This window comes from Platalea leucorodia, assembly GCF_965183815.1.
Source record: "Platalea leucorodia genome assembly, chromosome: Z".
In the NCBI taxonomy this organism is placed as follows: Eukaryota; Metazoa; Chordata; class Aves; order Pelecaniformes; family Threskiornithidae; genus Platalea; species Platalea leucorodia.
Window position 1 is genome coordinate 25,948,107 of NC_138858.1, and position 20,962 is coordinate 25,969,068.

Sequence of the window (20,962 nt, forward strand, 5' to 3'; positions counted from 1 at the left end):
TCAAATCAGTACTGTTTAGGCTCTTTGAGTGACATTTCCCATTTCAAATAATGTATTCAGCTTTCAAACAGTAAGTACACTTTTTGATACTGCCCAATTTAAAGCTGAACCTTATACAAAAATTAGCAAGAAATCAGAGTAAGGTAGTTTTTCAAATTGAACCAAGTATTTCTAAGAATGAGATGCCTCCAATAAAAACATTTTGTCAAGCTCAAAAGTTGCAGTAGTACCTGAGTAATAATGCGTGGCAATAGCGAGGCCTTCCCTTTTCATGTTAAAACCACTATTTACTAATACACAGCTACCTTCGACAAGGCAATTGCTTCTTACCTTCATTGAAAAAGCCACCGAAATAATTTCATGTCATTTTGCTCTCCTTCTCACTGGCTGTCCCCTTAGCAATACATCATGATGCTGTCCATGAAGAAATCCCACACTTGGGACAGCAGCAACCAGGGCGAGGCGAATGCAGGTAAAATCACCCCAAAGCTGGGATTTTTCAGGTTTAGTTAAAAGAGCCAGGATAAGCTCTGGAGGTAGCCAAACCTCTGGTGAGCTCACTGGCTGCAGGAGCCTGAGGATCGCACCCTGCCAACGCCACTGACCTGCATCTTAGTTTATCATCATCTGCTCAGTGTGAGTTTACAGCCTGCCTTCTGCCTCCTCCTCCTCAGCTTTCATGATAATGCTACTCTCAATACCATTTCTGTCTTTCTTTCCCAATTAATCCAGGACTTTTTTCTCACCATCCTGCACACTTCTACAAAACATCCGCTTGAGCCAACAGGGCACTACCTTGCTTTTTCATTCCCCTCTCTCCCCAACAGGGACTCAGAACTGGCACTCTTTAATTGAAATGCCAAAAAGAGCTCTGGCTTAAAATAAATGGTCACAGGATCTTGTTTATTTTGCCTCAAACGTCCCGCCTGAGCCTGCTGTGACAGTGTGGAGTGTTGCTCCTCTGGGACACCAAGCATACAGCAGGCTAAAGCAGCAAGCACATGCCTTGGTGGTCTTAAATCATAAATAAAACAGCAGCAGCAGGCACCTCCTCTGAGCATAAAAAGCAGAAGCCTCCCTGTAACTCATTTAAGTTGTCTCTTCAGAAGCAAAACCTCTCTGTTAGACTCCTGAAATCTGCTTTACTTCGGGGAGTACAGCTCTTCAGCTGAGCTCAGAAATTAGTCTGGCAGTGTAGTCCCCTGCGGCAGAAATCTCCAGAGCAGGCACAGCATGAAAAGCATCGCTCGCCTGCCTTAAGATTAATATCCCCCCCCACATTCACTGGAGTTTGGCACCACTGGCACTTGTGCATTCAGCCCTTGGGGCAGGCGAGAAGACAGCCATGCCGCCGATGTGTGAAGTGCTTGGAAAAACGGCTTGAAAAAGCCAAGGGGGATAATCAGCATCCTACTCCTCTGCTGTCACCAGCCATTTTTAGCCTGCCTGCGTTGAGGGCCCTGAAACACTGTGCCTTGCTGGTGTGATGCTGGTGCTAGTGTAGATAACAGGAGGGAGCAAGGCAGATGCAGGAAAATGTCCACAAGCCTGAAATTAGGAGCATCAAATTGGTAAGTGCAAAGGTAAAAAGCCGTGATGGAAAAGGGGTGACCCACAAGAAGGTCACTGGCAATCTGACTCTTCTCTAAGGTCCCAGGTGCCAACCTTCCCTTCACCATTAAAATCACCTAGCCAACAAATTGAGGATGAAAAACATAGGGAAGACTTTTGCCACTGCTGTCAAGGTTCCTCATACACGTGTTTCATGAGTACCTATTTACAGGTACAGATATTTACTGACACAGTCAGGTAGCTGTCTGTTAGTCTGCTGTAAGCAGGGTGTGTAGGTGTTGCATACTCAAACTTGACATGACTGATATGAAGACTAGTCTTGGACTCACTCATTTTGGAAAAGTGCAGATTTCTAAGTTCCCAAGTCTTCTTAATTTGTGCATTTAAAGAAAAGAGTTGGCAAACAATAACACAAGATCTATTAAACCACAGAATGGTTCAGTTGTTGAAATTTTTGCACGTTTTTCAAACATATCATCTTGGATTTGAACTGTCCTGGCAAATGATGAAATGATGGCTTTCATGTATTGCAGTGAGAGATGCATTTATTTTATACACAGGCTCATCATCAACTTTAAAAAGACAGATAGCACTGTCATTATTTTCACAGGAAAAGTAGATTTCCCCCCTCTTAATGTTCATATCTAACAAAACTTTTTTTCCCCTCAAAAGTACAGCTGTGTATATCACTAGGTGCACGCTCTGTCTGAAGGAGTCAATTTTCTCTCCAGGTTCAGGGTGATTATGTGGCTGAGCACTAACTACAATTACTGATGCTGTGGGGGAGAGCTGTGTGCGTGGCATTCATCGGTGAAGACTAGACATCCCTCCCTGACTCCCCCCTTCCCCTCCCTGTCCCCTGACGCTGTAATTGTCAGTTTTCCTGAGAGTGTGAAGCAGGGGATTAGCTGTGCTTCACGAACTCCGGCAGCTCCATGCCCATGCGCAGGGTAAGCGCTCCAGCCTTCTCCAGGGCAAAGGCTGGGTGAGCAGCATCAGTGAATTTGTGCCTGATGGTGAACAGCACCAGTCCTCTCTCTGCATTGAAGAACAACAGTCTGCCACCACTGTAATCCAAGAGGATGCCGATCCTGGCTGGCTGTTCTGTCACGCAGACATCGCTCATCATACCAGTGTGAAGAAATCTGTAAAGAAAGCTATGGGAAAATGGAAACCAGAATACAGTAAGCCTCCTTATGGCGATTTACCAGAAATAACCTACCACTTAATTCCCACCTATTAAGAGGTGGCCACATACAGCAGCGTATCACATGGCAACAGCATTTTACTCAGTACATAAGCAAAGCGAATGTGGCATCGCTTCAAAGCCCTGCCTGGCATGCTAATCAGCCCTTTCACTTGACATCTTTGGACTCTCAGGATAAAAGCAAAGCAGACTTGCTGTAATAATCTTCATCTATATCTTTCTTATTACATGTCTTTGTGGGGTTTTAAGCACAAGCACTGCTTTGGCAAAACCCTTTGCATCTCAGATACTTCATTTAGGTAGTTATGTTCATGCGTCTGCATGATTTCACACTAAAGAAGCACACTAGTTTGGATCAAGAGCACCTTTACACCATTAACACGGTTATGCCTTACAAACCTCCATGCAGCCTGGCACTGGCCCACTGAAGACTACCGCAGTGTCCGGCAGTCCTGCCACAGTGGCAGGTGGGTGCCTGTCACTGTGGAGGACAAGGCAGGAGAAGGCGTTCCCTATGGAGGTTTGACATCTCCTGCTGACGGATATAGATTCTAAAAAGACTGCATTTATGGAAATAAATACACTTGCAGGGATTTTGTGAAGCAGTTCAGGATATAAGCCGGGAATGACAAAGCAGTGGCAAATGAGTTTTTTAAGTTTTATTCTCTGGCTGGGTGAAGGGCAGCAAACTGGTCTGTTTGAGATTAATTTTATTTTTTAAGGTACTTTATAAGATTTTTTAATTAAGAGGAGGTCTAAAGTTCCTTTGTAGTTGTCCTTTTCTTATTACTCAAATTTGCAGAAAGAAAGCAGACAGATCCTTTCTGCTTTCATGATTCTTGAAGCTGGCCAGCTTCATTTACGTGAAGGACAAGTAACTTCCCAAGCAGCTAGACTGACTCAGCTTTACCTGGTTTGTGTAGGACAGCACCGCATGCACCAGGAGGTGTCACTCATCCCCAGGGCACTGCTCCGTGATGTTGCCTCATAGCAAATCCCAATCCTGTAGCTTCTGCAGGCAGAAACAACGGTTTCCCAGTAATGACATCCCCGAGCAGGCAGTAGTTCACCCAGGACTGAAGGAAACCTGTTTGTGGAAGAGGTGTACAATAAAGTGAGTGTGGTGGTAGAGCAAGCATATTGTGATATTTCTTATAGTCGTGTCATACAGTTGCATCTAAAATTACTAATGGATTGCACTCTGTTCTTCTAACTGCAGGGTTTTATCGAAGATTTGCATGTCGTCACTGAGAGTCATTTCATCTTTGCACTGAGATGGACTCATCTTGAGGACTGAAAACTATGCAACTTTAACTTATATGAAGCTAACAAAAGGTGAAAGAGGTGTCTTTGGAGGCAAAAACCCCTCAAATTTAGCAGCTTTTTCAAATTAGAAAGCATGGCTGTTCTAAATAGACACAGTGACAAACATCTTGTGTGCATTCAGCTGTAACAGTAAAAAAAGTGCTTAAACCTGTAATACCTCGTTATCTTTTAAGAAGTCATATCAGTATGGCACAACTTATACAAGTGGACCTGTGCTTGTGATGGAACTGATATCAGTATCTCATAAAAATCATGTTTGCAATGGATGGAGCTAGCCTGGTACAACCGTTCTGACATATCCCAGGAGCACTTCCTAGTTCTTCAAAGCCACGGATGTTTTGAAAAATGTTACCAATAATGCCCTCAGAGGCACACCCAGCAGTCCCAGTAGGTACCACTGCCTTTGACTTTCTGGAGGTTCCTCAGTGTGACACTGAACTCTTCCCAGCACCTACATCAATGCTGCTACTGGCTTTATTGAGATATTGCAGTGTTTGAAAGGGGGATCACTCAACATCCAGGGGCTACGTGACTGAAATGATTCTGTTCTTCTACAAAATTAGTTAGTGCCATGTGAAAGCTACCTGTAGGCAAAAATAAGAGTGAGGGACCCATCCTGAACCCTGCAGGGTGGTCATGTTCGTCATGCTGCTACTCACCCAGTGAATTTGGCTTTCTCAGGAAGGCAGATCACTGTTGCATTGGAGGAGATTTGCAAAGCAGGATGGGCTGTGTCGCTCAGCAGGCGAAATCGCGTTCCTGGTACAATTCACGACAAAGAAACACCTGAGAGGCTGGCAATGTTAACATGAGCTGAATCATAAAATGTTAAGCAGCAATTACTACCATCTCAGCTGGACAGAGTTGTGTCTGTTGGCAGGTAGGAGCAGCAGAAAATTGGGTGCAAATGCAAGGACTCTCCCAGGCTGTGCCCAATTGAGACAGCAGTCTATTATCCAGAAATGTAGCTAAGTGATAAAGAAGTCTTCAGCATTCAAGAAGGTTCCAAATTTTCGATCAGTTTCTTTTTCAAAATAGCAAATTTTAATTTTGAGGCTGGTTTAGAAGAACCGTATATGATTTAACACTACTTATCCGGAAACCTTAAAGTTTAAATTATCCATTACATTTTAAAGCTGCTCTGCATGCTTCCTCATCCCTGAAACCCAAAGTCCACAAGGTTTTAATTGCAGGGTTTTTTAAAGATCATGGCATCTTTTATAAGAATGTGCTCTGCCAAACTCAAGCAAACTGAGGTCCCTGAAGAATATTTGATCATTTAATATCTCTGTCAGAATTAAATGTTTTTGCTTCTGAGGTCACATAGGTTTTACACTGACATAAATCTATCAACTTCAAGAGAAGTAGTCCCTGACTGTGTTAATTTTAAGCAGATAAAATACAATCCCTTTTGTCTCAATAACTTGCTCACTTCTGTATCATAAAGTTCAGTTATGATTTCTGGAGGAAAATGCTATCTTTGGCTGCTGTTGTGGTTTAACCCCAGCCAGCGACTAAGCACCACGCAGCCGCTTGTTCACTCCCCCCCCACCCCGATGGGGTGGGGGAGAGAATTGGAAGGGTGAAAGTGAGAAAACTCGTGGGTTGAGATAAGAACAGTTTAATAATTGAAGTAAAATAAAATAGAATAGTAGTAGTAGTAGTAGTAGTAGTAGCAGTAGTAATAATAATAATACAATAATAATACACAAAGCAAATAATACACGATACAATTATTCACCACCCACCGACCGATGCCCACCTCATTCCTGAGCAGCGATCGCTGCCCCCTGGCCAACTCCCCCAGTTTATATACTGAGCATGACATATGGTATGGAATAGCCCTTTGGCCAGTCTGGGTCAGCTGTCCTCTGTCTCACTGGCAGGGCAGGGGAAGCTGAAAAGTCCTTGACTAGTGTAAACACTACTTAGCAACAACTAAAATATCAGTGTGTTATCAACATTATCCTCATGCTAAATCCAAAACACAGCACTATACCAGCTACTAAGAAGAAAATTAACTCTACCTCAACTGAAACCAAGACAGCTGCTTTGCCCCCCCATCCCATTGTTTTGACATCAGAAAACGGTGATCTACCTTTAGTTGAGATGAGAGCTGCTTCACTTTGTTCACTTGTCCCAAATGAGTTGACAGCCCTCAAGTAGAAGAAATAGTTCACATTGGGTTCCAGGGATACTTTCAGTTCAGGTCTCTTTATACCGGCAAAAGATCTGCAAATTTTGAAGATTTTCATACATGAAAATACATGCAGATATCCAAACCAGGACAGAACAATTTATGCAAATGGCTAAGCCACCTAACAGTACTGTTGACTACTGAAACAATAGGCACCATAGAGAAACTCCAAATTGGAAAGGCAAATACTGTTTTCACAAACAACTGAGTTATGCAGGAGCTTAGACATTTTACTTGAGGTACCCTCTTTACTTCATCTGACAAATTTTCAGGCCTTTGTTCCTGTACCACCTTCTCACTCAGTGCAGTCATTTGGTATAATGCTCACTTCATGTTCATTTTGCAGCACAAGTCATCACATAAAATGCAAGCAGCACAGAATCAAATTCTCATCTGCCTCCTGTAAAAAGGCTACACTACAAAATGAACAAGCTTCTGAAGAAAAAACTCCTTGTAATTCATTCAGTTGCATGACAGTGAATGCGCTTGTTGTGTTTGTACTGATGCAAAAGAATGGATATCCTCATCTGAGACCATGCAGAAACCATGCACTTCTTATTATGATCTCCTTGCTCACAAATTGTTCATCAGCAAAGTCTTGGCTCTGTCCCCTCACAGTGCTATGCACTCTAACAGGCTGGTTTTGCAAGAGGCAGCAGCAGGGGAACTGCCTTTGCACAGTGCCCTGCTTTCAGTATGTCTCCCCTTTGTGGTGCCTCAAAAGCTCCAGCCCTCACATCCTCCACCGCTGATGTCTTGACACACTGCAGGAAAGCGAGAGTCAGCACCCACTCAATCTGCTTCACAGGCGCTTTGAAATGCCAGGGAAAGTACTTTGGATGGGTAGAAAGATGCCAATTTTATTTTCTATATTGTCAGGTGTATGAAAGATTGGTTTAACAAATTCTCATACACTGAATCCTGATTTTCCTCATTTTTGCCTTGTATGATAATGGCAAAGCCAGACAGTATACACCCACCACATTTTATACCTGCAAGTAAAGACTGTTTATCTGTATAAATTAGATTGTTTCCTCCCAGAAATGCTTATAGGAATCTTCAAGGTAAGTACTTAAAATTTCAAGTGTAACGCAGGTCTTTTGACATAACCCCCGTCCTCTGTGCTGAAAGATGATAACCTTGGTAGTGTGAGGAAGGGCTAAAGACAGGAGTCTTGCTCTGCTCTCCAGCAAATTCATGAACAGGAGACGTGCCTTTGGAAAGCATGCAAGGCACCTTCCCTTCCACCTCAGGTTTGAGAGTGGAGCCCAGGATGGTCTCCGTCCTCCAGGTAACGTCTCCATGGGGAGCTAGATTAAATAAATTATTTTTTCCAGCACTAATTACTGTGACCCCAGAGGAGGTAAGGGAGGCAGGTCAGCAGTCAGATCAGATCATTGCTATTCATTTGTAGTGACTGTTTTTCTGCATATGTCCCACCAGAGAGCAGTGTAATCTGAAGAATAGTCAGCGCTGATCCATCAGGATTTTTCACATGCCTGTCCCTGCTGCATTTATCACATAAAGGTAAAATCCCGCAGCCCTAAACACACCAAATTTCTGCAAACACCACACAGAGCTCTGCATCTAGGAGGATGGCATCCTGGGGAAAGATTGGTGCATCATACTTATTAGTTTGTAACAGGTATTTTGTACTGACAGCTGTCATTAAAAGTGATTGAAAGCATTGAGAAAAAGCACTGGGTGCTCCTGTGGGTTTGTTTTTTTTTTTTCAATTTGAAAGAATTTCAGAGAGTTTGGGGCTCTTGCATGACCAGTGAGGGGCCATGCCACCTTTGAGGAATGTGTTATTACTAATGCTGGAACTGATGCAGTAAACAGAAGTGGGTTGCCCAAACATGGTAACAAGTGCACAGTTTGTTTTACCCTCATGACTAACTAAAGCACCAACCATGAGAGCACTTCAGCAAGGCACCGGGAGTTCAGCAGTCTGGTCAGTTCTTACTGAAAGGTTCAGGGAAGAGGTGCAACCTGATGAGTTGCCTGATGAGAACCTGAGATCTTTAGACTTGAAAGAGGAAAAAGGCTCATATCAGGACAGGGGACAAGAGAAAAATGAAAGATGAGTCAAAGAAAAATACAAGATGGGAACTGAGCAATGAGGCAAACATAAAAGAAGTGAGAGAAAGGAAAATGAGGATGGAAGCTGACGTATGGGAGAAGAAGTGGGCACCTAAGCTTTGAAGAAATTTGTCCATGCTTCCTAGACAAGTCTCACCCGATCTGTTCCTTAGAAGCACCATCCTGATATGTTTGGTGTGAATCTGAAGCACAGACCACTAGAAAGAAGTTTTGAGCCAACAGTTACAAGAGAGATGAAGGGAGGCTGCGCTAAGCTATTAATCAGAAGCTGTTTGTGGCAACATGTAGATCAATGTGTCTTAAGCACAGTGATGCCCTCTATATGGCTCTTTCTTTTGTCTTCTGGAAAATGCCATGTAAGTCAGTGTCCTTCCAAAGAAATTAGGAGATCTTTTTCACTATGTGCTATTTAACTGATGGCTAGTTAATAAAACACAAAATTGTTTCTAAATCCAAGTAGACAGGTACATTCTGGTGTGATTAGACCTGGGGTATTCATGTTCTGGAGTCTGGATCCCAGAGCTTGGGTATTCAGAAAAGAGTTTGGGTCCAGCCAATTGCAGAATAGGGTCAGTCATCAAAGTTCAGACTTGGGTCTCTTTCAAATCTGAAATTCTCCAAGTCAGAATTCGGTTGCATGTTTAAATCTGAGAACAACAGCATGCCTCTTTTCAGTTGTAATAGTGAGACAGAAATGTCTGGACTTTAAGCAGATCTGGTCAGTAAAACAGTGATGAGATTTTCGGATAGCATTCTCTGCTTGATAATCTATTTTAGCCAGCTTTAAGCTGCCTAAGAATAAGAGCCCATCAATTTTAGCTACGATTAAAGCTTACAGTCCCGCTGCTGCCAGCTAATGAAACAGAGTATGCCAACAAGAAGGAATTTCATTTGCGACACTCTGAGCCAGCTCCAAGCTCACAAGAGGCTGCATGCAAAGAAGAATAGATCTTGCTATTGCCTCTCTTTCTGTTTAGGGGATAGGGTGAAGGGGGAAAGTGAATACTGAGGGCTCCCCAGAAATCACTGTAGCTTGGCATGCTTCAGGTTGACCCTGCAATCAGTGATAAAAAAGCAAGGACGAGGAGAAGGTACGATTACTGCTTAGCTTACAGGATACAGGTTATACATAGGAGAAGGGAAGGGAAAATGCATCCTGACTGTGTTGGGGGAAAGCCTGTTTCTTTTCCAAGTTCTCCTAACAACCATTGCAGCTAGATCTTTCTCAAGCTCATCTAAAGTATTGAACCATGTAATTTTGGTCATGAAAGAAAGAGAAATCCACCTACAACATTTTTTATGTCAATTATTTTCTACTTTAAATACCCCTGCCCACTTTACAGATGATTGGAAATATAACGATGTTATTACCAAAGCATGAAGCATCCTAGCCTTTAGCCTATATGTTATCATATTTGCACTGTCCCCACAATCTCTTGGTATCATGATACAAAATTCAGTGCATAGAAATTAAAGAAATATTTGACGTTAAATATTTTAAGTACCTCTTCTTAATCCCTCTCTTTATAAGAGGAATCTGTAAGTCTCAAAATCGAGACTCCAGATTTCAGGTACATGCTATTCAAAGCAGAACAGAAAGGAGTTACATGTTTCTTCACCTTTAAAATGCCAAGGAATATTATAGTAGCAGTTGTCTGTTAAAGTTGTGATTTTCCTGGGTTTAGGGAAATCTGATGCTGTGTTTTGATGCATGTTTCTCTCATCAGCATCCTCATTTATTTCAAGGAAACAACATCTAGAGGGTATTTTTTAATATTGCATGAACCCAGCAAATGATACGCCTCACAGTGATTCAGAACGCCCTCTGTGCTGTAATTATCATCTCCACCCCCAAGATCCCACTGAAACAGCACCTCCAGACCTGTGTTGGTACCACCTATGTGGAGTTAGAGCTGAAAGCATGCAAGCTTCTCAAGATACGTGTAGGAGCACACCATGGGCAGAAAAAAGTTCTTGAAGCTAAAAATAAAGAACAAATAGCTCTGAGTTTGCTTCCAGCTGTGTCCCTTCCTTTCCTCTTCTCTGTCCCAGCTCTGGCTGTCTTGCGGTAAGATCACCAAAGCACCACCTGCAATGGTCCTTGCTGCTATCTCAGACGGCAAGCCCAGCACAGCCAGAGGGGAGGAAGGTTCGCTATTTTCCACACCTTGTTTCCTGAGCCGGCAGGACAGTCATGTAGGCAACGTAACAGCAGGGAGGCTTCCTCTCCTTTTTCCAGCATTAGACCTGCTCTATGTGTAGAAGGGAAGTTTCGGTCACTAGCAGTGCCGGTCTTGCACTGGCAGAGCGGATGACACCCAGTCACTTCTACTTTTATGAACTCACTGCATACTGTACTAATTTCTGCCTCCCTGAGTCTTACAGATTTCTCATGATGTGATACGTGGTTTCCATCTGAACAGCCCACACACCTAATCCCTGGACTACATTTCTCGCAGTTTTCCATCTTCCACCCACAGCTCCATTGACTTCTCAACACAAAGAGGCTGAATAGTGAGAAAATAGCAGAGCTCTGGAAAGTGAAAGAAACATTTCAAAGCCTCATAAAGATTCTGGAAAGAGACTCAATCCAGGAAGGAGCTTTAAAACCACAGCAGCAGGCTAGGGACTCACTGTTGCAGAAGATTTAAGATGGTTTTATATGAAACCATGCCCCCCAGGTGGCAAGCTGGCAAGAAGAAAGAACTCAAAGGGGAAAATACAGATTTTTTTAATGGTATTTAGAAGGAAACTTTTTATGAGGATTTATTTCCAGACATTCTTCAAATTCTCTCCCTGGGGAGCTGGGACTGCTCCAGGACTGCTCCAAGGACCTCCTTGGAGATATTCAAAAGCCACCTGAGCAATTGGCTCCAGGTGACCCTGCTTGAGCAGGGGAGTTGGACCAGATGACTTCCAGAGGACCCTTCCAACCTGAACCATCCTGTGATTTTGTGACCTGATGAAGGCTATAGGGGTCAGCCCAGACCAGGGGCTCCACATACATCTCCGGCTGTTTGGTGGGGGCATTTCTCCCTGCCTGCTCCCTTGGCAGTGTCTCTTGCCTTGGATGAGCTCCCAGAATGACACGTGCAAAAGCAGCCTTGTGGGACAGGACCATGTCGCTTTCTCCAGGACTTCCCTTGGATGTCCTTCCCCCACCCTTGCTTTCCCGCTGTGTCCCCAGGCACCTAGGTGTGCATAAAGATACAGTTTTATTCCACCTGATACAGGTACCCGACACAGGAACTCTAAGCTCCCTAAGGTACTTCCAGAAGGCAGCTTCTCACTATATCAGCCACATAAGGAATTGATTTCTAGTCCTAACTAGCATCTCGCGGGCCTTGGATGGGCGCAATACAGGCAGTATTCTCCCTCTACCAGTGGGATCTTTTTTTCCTTGGCTTTATGCAAAAAATTAAAGAGAAATCTTAAAAAAAAAAAGTCTCCATCACTAAAACATCATCGCCATTATGGAAGCTTTCGAGGTTAATCTCGAGGGGCTGCTTTTGGAAAAAGAAGGAGGGGCATTGCTTTGAGGGAAAATAAGTGGTAAAAGAGGGTCTTTGACACTGTAAAAAGAGGCCAGAGCCCTTCTACAAATACAGAAATTTAAACTACAGCAATTCTGAGAAAATTCATGATTTTGTCCTGTGGGAATTTTTCATACTTGTCACAGTAAAAGGCCAGCTTCTGCCCACAGGGGGCCAAAAAGTCAAATGTGACTCAGAATAATTATAAACATGCTAGATTTTGCACGAGCTCACTTGAGAAAGGGAATGGGTCAGTTCTGGCAGCTTTTTTGCCACAGTTATCACCACACAAGCAAACTGCTTGGTGTTATCGACACCTCGCTTACAGATTACAGAAACTGTCACACTTTCTAGTTCAGTTTTGAGAAAAAGAGGCAATTCCAGTTAACGGCAAAGAAACTCGAGGGTAAACACACAGCACAGGTTTTGGAAGCAGCTACATTATCCCTGACCACCAGCAACTTTGGCAGGTTGACAGGGACCTGACAGCCTCATGAAATATGTATGAAACAGAGCAGCTCACGGCTGCCCTCTGAGAGGCAGGAGAGCTGGGCAAGACCTCTCCTTGGTTGCATTAACACAGCACACTGGTACTGTGTGGAAAAAAAGATCTCCCAACCCCGCAGAAGTTTTTTATTTCAGTTCTTAGCCTACTTTTGTAAGGAGCAAGGCACGCACAATTTCACTGTCGTACTTGTCTACTAGAAACCTCTGAACACTTCAGTCCACTCAACTAATTTTGACTGCAAGGGGTGGAGCTCTTCCCTCTCTGCCACACCTCCATGAAGTCCCTGGGAGGTGAAGACAAACTCAGCTGGGCTGAGGTTCTTCCACAGGGTTCTGTATGGCAAGTCACCCCCACCTCCCAAAGCTTCTCAGACCTCTGCAACTATATTTTGCTGGAATATTGTTGTCATTGTTTTTAAAAAAGAAGCAAACAAAAAAACCCAAGCCCCAAGGACATACAGAGCACCATATAATTTTCTCTGCTTTTCAACACAAGGTTTCATGGTTCAGTGGTGCCTGTGTCCCTCCCCACTCTCTCCTCTACGCAGCACAGACTTAGCGTAGGGGAAACCAGAGAGGGTCTGGCACAAGCAGACACCAGGCCCAATTTCAAAGCTGCTCTTCAGGTTGCTGTTTGACCCCTGTGGCATGCCTGCGGAGCCGGGCAGAGCTGGGCTCAGATGTGCTTTGGGAGGGATCGACCCACACATCCAGACAGCGCAGATGGATCACCAACATTACCGGGACACATGTATCACCCTCGCCATGTCTGAAGCTGGTTCCTATCTTGCTCACCACAAAGCAGAGAGCAAACTGGGCCAGGCTCCACCACCCTACTTCTTCCTGTGGAGCTCATCTGCCCTCCCGTGCCCTGCCTGGGGCCATGGCAGCTGCGGGGCAGCAACTGCTTCCCTGGCCAGCACAGCCCTGCAACTTCTGGTTGATTGCAGACAGCGCAACATCTCCTGGGTTTTGGCCCCAAATGAAAGGGATTGCCCAGTTGAGCAGAATAAAAAGGAAGTATTTTTATGTCTCAGCCTAATCTCATAGATTAGTGTTCGTCCTGTAAGTTCCTCAGCACGCAGAAGCAGATTTCTTCCTTGTGTGGTTGAAGGCAGAATAATCTCTTGCGTAACGACACACAGTCTGGGGGACGCTCATTAGCGGCTACCTAATCCGACTGAGTGGCACTTGTGACCGCGGCACTGACCTGAGACCCTCTCCTTCTGGCGAGTGCTGTCGGCAGTACTCCAGGGTGAAGGACTCCGCCGACGCCGAGCGGGCACACCAGCGGATGGTGGCCGTGTCCCAACACACTGTGCAGTCCTCGGCCTTGATGGTGGGGACAGCGGGCGCTGGGGACAGAGGGACACATTAGCTGTACCACAAGGAGGGCGCCAGCAGCTGGTGGGGGATTCTCGCAAGGGAAAGGAAGAGTTACCTCCCCAAAACCCCACCGGATATTTAGTTTTGCCCATCCAGCAATGATCTTTTGCTTGTTTGTGTTTGAATGGCAGAGGGCTACATTATGGGGGGAAAAAAATCCACGCTGGGAAAGCCACTGTGAATATTTGCGCATTTCTGCACATTCTTAGAATGCCCGTATAGATTTTTATGCCTTTCCTCAAGCACATTTTCCTCGTTTCTGCCAATCTTCAAGGAGCAGAGCACCAAGGCAATACTGCCTACAGCTCTTCCCACCTCCCCTCAATCCTGTCCTCAGCAGTCCCTGCATGAACTGCATCAGAAACAAATGTGCTGCAGAATTGATGGGGAGATGCTGACTTTCTGCTTAATTACGTCCTGTTTATTTTTGCAGTGCTAAAATTTGGTCCTGTAATTGCTGTTTTTTAGAGCCTCGGTTTAAGAACTACAGGCCCAACTACAAGACAGAAAACTGAATGTAAAATAGTGCACTGAATGCAAGTAATCAAAAGCTATTGTGTGAAATTGCACATCCAACATCATAGGCTGAAAATGGATCAGTTGTATTCACTTGCTCTTTCCCTTTCCAGGGAATAGCAACATAAACGAACTTTAGAACCTTTTGTTGAGACTCACAGAAACAGTCTTAATACAAATCCTTAAAAGAAAGGTTATTAATTAAAATAAAGTCATAGAAAGCTATTTTGCTTTTAAAGAGATTGGATTCCAAATAGGAGGCCTAAGACAAAAGTAGAAATTAGACAATTTTATGACAAGATAATCTCACAGAACTGCAAACGGCATTCCACATGCATTCTGTTTTGTAAGAAAAATAATTTTTATTAGTAGAAAAGGAAAGAAAAACATCCACAAGTACATATTAATTTCCTGGTTTAGTGAAAATCAGGAGGTTAGCAGTTCAGGTTAAGATGTACTCGATGTTTTACTACAGAAACAGCTAATCTGGGTATTCAGCAGAAGAAAGAATCTGTGGGATAGATTCTCATCTGGTAATACACCTGTGTAGTTCCCTTAGCAATAATCCCTTAATTCTGTTCTGACATATTTGATTATCGTCTGTTTTTAAATGCATCTGTTTCTAAAGAATGAAAAATTAATAGCTAAATCCCCTAATGCCTGCATTCAGCAACTGACACACATACCCACATTTATGTATGTGCAAACAGTATGTCACAAAACATCAAGCATTTTTTTTTAATTTGAAATTATCTGTCTAAAGAGTAGATGGAGTCAGCACACCAGAAAAAGTTGTTACTGTGCTTCTGAGGTTTTTTTTAACAAATTAACTGCAGTTAGAATATATATCTGATTTCCTGGTAATATTCCAGCACTCATATAAGTGATCTTATAAGAGGCAAAGAGCCAAAAAGGGTAAGTTCTTACTCTGTCCCTCAGATACAGGGTGAGAATCACGTAAGTTTTGAACAACAGAAGAATGTGCATTCACTCCTATGTCATTAGGATTGCAAAGAGCCTTCATCTGGAGATCATTCTGAGATGGACAGGGAGGAGGGGGGTGGAGGGATAGGAGGGGAGATAGAGGCATACTTGCTGCCTTCAGCGTCATTCCCTCACAGAAAACACTACTTGGAAGCCCCGTGTTCCCCAGGGGAGGGGAGGACAGGCTGTGAGTTTGGGAGGTGGAGGAAGAGGAGATGGGAGGTGGTGGGGGGTTGCTGCAGCAGCACCAGCCTGCGTTCCCCACAACTCCCCAGGCCCACTGCCACCTCCACGGGTGCGCTGCCGACAGGGAAACCTTGTGGGTTTCCGGCACCTGAAGAGGCACAGCTTTGACCCACTATTAATGGGTATGTTCCCCTAACTGCATATACCAGGAAATTATTTTCTTGTATGTGCCAACTTTTAATCATCTGACTTACTAAAAATAAACTCTCTAAATTCTTGCTGCTGAGTTCATTGGGCTACTTGAAGAATCAAAGTATTCTAACTTCATATAAAAGTAGCTGGGCTCACACTGAAGAACTAGTTTCCATTACTGGTGCTCATCTTTCTGCCTCTGATGTTAAGGTGATACAGCGGTTCTGCATCAGTCAGTGCTCAGCAGTATCGCCACAAGTTCATCTGGGGCGCTGTGCACTCCAGAGGGAGTTCACCTCAGCTTGAGGGAAGGTGTTTAATGAGCCCTTATTTGATCTAGTTTATTTGTTTTCTTAAAGAAACAGGCCAAAGGAAGGCATCAAAGAATCGAGGAAATCAACTTCTTCAGAAGGCTTCAGTTTTGGGAAAAAGAATAGTGAGCCTGATGCCAAAAGGCAAAGACAGGTCTTAAAAATAACAGCTTCAGAGAGGCGAGAACCATCTTTAAAGTTATGATTTATTAGCTAGTAATAACTCATTATTATTTGGCCATTTTGAAGGAATTCTGCACCATGCTCTCAGTTACATTCTTGAGGCCGTAAAATTTGAATTTCTACTTTGAATTCTCTGGAAAATAATCTTTGCTAAAAATATGAATAGCGAATTGAATATCAAGGAGAATTATCAACAAATTTGAAGTCTAGTGGATTAAGAAAAAGGCTTGAAGCTGTGGTTGTTGCTAAGTGATTTCAACAATACATTCAGCGTTGTACAGAGTTATTTGACTACGAAATTGTTAAATACCCTTGTCTGTATTTTGTGACTGCAAGAATGGAATGATTGTTTTTATCCTGTAGCACTGAAAAAAATTGTCTGGCAAGAAGGTCTCAGACACAATATGCTTCACCTTGGTCATAATTCAAGAAGCAATAGTTTTGTCAATACAAATTATTAAAGAAATTAAAGCTCAGAAAAATTAATCAGTCAAATGAAGCTCATAAACAATACTCATCTAATTACTCAATTTACAACACTTAAACAGCAGCAGATCCTCTCAGCCACACCTGAGATTTGTGTCCCACTGAGCTAGACACAGCATGTAACCTCAGTAAAGCAGGCCTTCCCCTGAAAAGTTAATTATTTAAATCAATGCAGCATAGATGTATTTGGGAGGATGGCAGAGAGGCAAAAAACCACAGCCATTGCCTCATTTTCCACAGGAGAAGCAGCAGCAGCAGGGAGCAGCCGGGTGGCTTTCCCAAAGCTGCCCCAGAGCATTGCAGCGTACGCAGAAGAGAAATTAATCACGTGCTGCCCCAACGCCCCAGTCACGAGCCTGGAAAAGTCTTCAAATCTGAATGCCTTCAAGTTTCCTCCCAGGAGAAATTATGCCGCTATCTCTCAGCAAAAAGGGAAATGACCACGAGTTGCCTGCTATCTGCCAGATGGGCTAAATGAAGCAGTTGCTTCTCTTTCAGTAACACTATAGACTAGAATTGGTCTAAGGACTTGAAGCTTATAATAATCAAATGCCAAAATAATAATTAAATGCCAAAGTATGTACATACCCGTTTTAAAAATGGCTTTTTCACTGGGTAAGCTACAGCCTGTGCCATTCACAGCCATGACCCACACACTGTAGCAGTGATCCGGTTCCAGGTCCTCCAAAATGCAGTGGCTCTCCTTCACCGTCACTCTGTACTCTTCCACCAAAGCTAGGAGAAACACACACATGCACGGGATGTCACACTCATGTGTTGCACTGGCAGGGCCTACGATTGCACCTCTCGACTAACATGCAAAATCCAGTCAATTAAAAAAATCCAGAAAGCATTACTAGCCAAGACCTCCATATTTTACGCTGACTTAGTTTTGACAGAAAGTTTCTGATGTGCCCTTGAGTTGAGTGCACTCAAACCCCATTGATGGCAAGGGGAGATTATGGCCCTCAGTCCTACTGAGGACTAGGCTGCAAATTTGGGACATACAATGTACAGCTGTCAACCCTGGTTTCACCACTCTATAACGTAACCATTTCTCATAATGGACTTTATAGCCCTGAGCTATAAATCAGCTATTATAAAAAGCCCTTAGCATCCTTTAGCATGCACACACATGCACCCACATACACACAGGCACATGTGGATTTGTGCAGAGCCTAGTTGCTTAAAGTGACTTTATGATCAGTCTGAGCTTTTTAATGAATTAGCATTTCGATCCTCTTTTCTCAATCTCATATTTAAGATCTGAAATGTTTTAATGTAATTTTGAAAAAAAATCTTTGTCTACATGTGCAAATACTGTGGAAATACTGATTATCTTTTCCTGTCATTTTTTTCTATTAGGACACATTTCCAAAATACATGCAGGGCCCTAAAAACTTAATGAAGCCTTTCCCTTTGGAAGCTCTATCTGCAGTCCCCATGAGTACCCACAGGGCAGCATGGGCACATTCTCTCTGAAGGTCAGGCCACTTAATTAAAGTGCACCTCAACAGGGATGTTCCTGCTTCTCTGCAAGCAACTGCTCTGCAATTTACAGACAATGATATTTATCTTGCATTTTGAGGGACAAAGGGGAGGAGAAGGAATGCCATATACCTCACACTCTCCTCCACCATTACCCATCCTTAGTCCTACACACGATGTCTTCATAGCCCCTCTTCTTTCTGCGTCCTGGGCCCTCCCCTGCACTTTGGCCTCCCTTCTGGTGACCCCAGACCGAAGCAGAAAGGACTCCTGCCGTCATGAAGGCAAGACCTTACGCACCACCTGCATCTTTGCTGGCTTGTGGCTCCTCCATACAGTAGACCTGGAAGCAGTCAATGGCATCCCCATCGTTCACAGCCCAGTAAACGGCAATGGAGGTGCTGGTGGCCGAATTTGGTTCCTGAGGTACAACAGTTGGTGTCTGTGGGACTGAGAGGAAAGTTTCCCGTTGTTATTCACACTCCTGTATTTTCAGCCAAATTACCTACAGGTTCGTGAGGCAACCTGGTTGCTTATTTTCACTCCGGTTGCTTATTTGCACAGAACAAGTACAGCAAGCACATGAGATATGGATAATAGTGGTGCAGTTTTAGAGCAATAGGTCATCTTAAACTAGGAACTAGAAAAGTTAATTGCTTGCCATTGGAATCTGTCCATTTCCCTCACGGTCTGGGCAAAAGAAGATCCAGTTCTAGTACTGGGACCACCTGAACCCAGCGCAATGCGTGTGCCCATGCCCTGCCCAGCTCTTGGGGTCTGTCCCTATGGGGCAGGACCATCACACAGATGAGTCATGGCACGGCTGCTCGTGCTCCTAGGGCTGTGGCAATCCTGGACATGCAGAGCTGTCACACAACTCCAGCGATCCTTCTCCTTTCCCCAGGAGACCTGCTCCCTTCAGTCACAGGGAGAGCTCTCCAGCTCTGTGCTCCACTTTGAGGCACACGTGCTGATGAAACCCCAAGAGATTCCTGATAACTTCAGGCCACCTCCTCAGAAAGGCCAGAAGACCCTGAAGCCTAACCCAGGCTCCTTTGGGTGACCGCCTTCTCCATTACTTGACCTTGCACTGCAGCACAAGCACCAGAGGAGAGGACACCCTATGAAGAGGATGCTCATGAAAGTGGAGACGGAAAGCATTTCTTTGTAGCAAACAGCACGGGATAGTTCACTGATAGGGAGAGGGAGCTTGCAGAAGAAGAAAGTTTCCTCCAGAGACATACATGTGTAGCTGATTCCAGAGAGGTGGGCAGGGGAAAGGACCTGCCACACCAGGAAGGGATTCATGCAGTGTGTCAAATCCACTGAGATTTACAGAAGCACGGATGTGCTTTAGGTAAAGGAAGGCTCAGAGCTCCCGCACTAACAGCCTGGGGAGCAGGAAGCTCCCTGCAGCCTTGGGTCCACCCCTGCCCAGAGGTGAATTCCTACTGAAGGTGCATTACCAGGTGCTCCTGCCTGGCATGGTCATTTTCCCCACAGACCGAGTGGACAGAGGATCCTGGGTGTGCAGGTGAACCCGAGCTCTGCCAAAGCACCTGAACCTCATGGGACAACCAAGAGCATCCTTCACAAAGAGTGCTCCGAGGTTCCCCAAATTTCATATAAACTTTGTCTCCTGATTGGCACAGATCCATCCCTGATGAGATATTGTTCCCCTCTACGATTACAGCTTAAAAGAGAGGGAGGGGAAAGAAAGAAGCAAAAAGCCCCAAAAGATGTTCATTGTTAAAATGATTGCAGGGAACGAAAATACATGGTTCTATTTCTTCATCCAGTAAATTTCCATATTGCATGAATTCTCTTAGAATCTCAGCAGAAAGCTTTTGCTTTTTTTCAGTTATCTTCACAGTAATGATGATGATCCCCTGTGGCATGAAAAAGGCAAATGCAGATGCTGGCTGTTTCCTTATGATTTATACAGAGAGCTAGCAGTACAGTAGGATTACATCTGCTTCCATTGAAAAAAAATTATCCTTCTCATTGCTAAAAACAATCTGCATTTTGTCTTTTGACTGCATCTAGAGTTGGTCAATTTAAAAATTGATCATCTTTAGGAAAAGACTTCCTTTCAGTGGACCCAGTGGGGAAACCAGCTCTTTTTTTCCTGTGAAGTTGCCTAGAAACTGCTATTTATGATCACAGAAACCCCACAACTGCAAGATTTATTATTATGCCAAATCGGAACAGAAGCTAGCTTAATGAATGAAACTTCTGGAAAAAAAAAAGTTATAGATCAAAGTTCAGTTTGTTAACATTGAGAAATATTTGATTTCTAATTTCCTGTCACATAATATGAAACAAACTTTTGAAAGGAAGAAATTTCAAAGCAAGAAGTTTAACTGTTCTCTTCAGAAACAGAACATCTATGTGTTATCAAAGTGCTGGCCTGTTGTAAAACGAATTTTAGTCAAAGAAATGAGATATTTGTACCACAAGTTTGACTAAATCATATTTTTCAACGGAAAAGTGTGACATTTTCTTATCAGTTCAGTTTTCATTGAAGTGCTATGGTATAAGGAAGATGCTACCTCGTCTCCATGGCCCCCAGGAGAAAAAATAATAATCCCAAATATTTCATGGATATTTACCCCTTTCCACTGTAATGAGAAATAACATTTCCTTGGCTTTTTAGACTTGAAGAAGGAAAGCAGTTACATTCCTCTGTGACTTTAATAGAAGATCGTTACAATCAGCAAAGGTCCTCGCCTTCGGGTATAAAAGGGCAGGACTCATGGCAGGCTTTGGAAATAATTCTTCAATT

At 43.7% G+C, this 20,962-nt stretch overlaps 1 protein-coding gene across 1 annotated transcript in view; it reads right to left on the reverse strand.

Moving 5' to 3' along the window:
- Positions 1 to 2,105: 2,105 nt before the first annotated feature.
- Positions 2,106 to 20,962, reverse strand: part of CMYA5 (cardiomyopathy associated 5) — a 51,059-nt gene continuing 32,202 nt past the window's right edge. The window contains exons 8-14 of the mRNA XM_082337084.1: positions 18,478 to 18,627; positions 17,278 to 17,424; positions 13,656 to 13,800; positions 6,204 to 6,337; positions 4,765 to 4,864; positions 3,690 to 3,866; positions 2,106 to 2,729 (exon numbers count right to left, since the gene is read on the reverse strand). Coding sequence (XP_082193210.1) covers positions 2,477 to 2,729; positions 3,690 to 3,866; positions 4,765 to 4,864; positions 6,204 to 6,337; positions 13,656 to 13,800; positions 17,278 to 17,424; positions 18,478 to 18,627 — 1,106 coding nt within the window. The 3' untranslated portion in view covers positions 2,106 to 2,476. The remainder of the gene's footprint in view (positions 2,730 to 3,689; positions 3,867 to 4,764; positions 4,865 to 6,203; positions 6,338 to 13,655; positions 13,801 to 17,277; positions 17,425 to 18,477; positions 18,628 to 20,962) is intronic.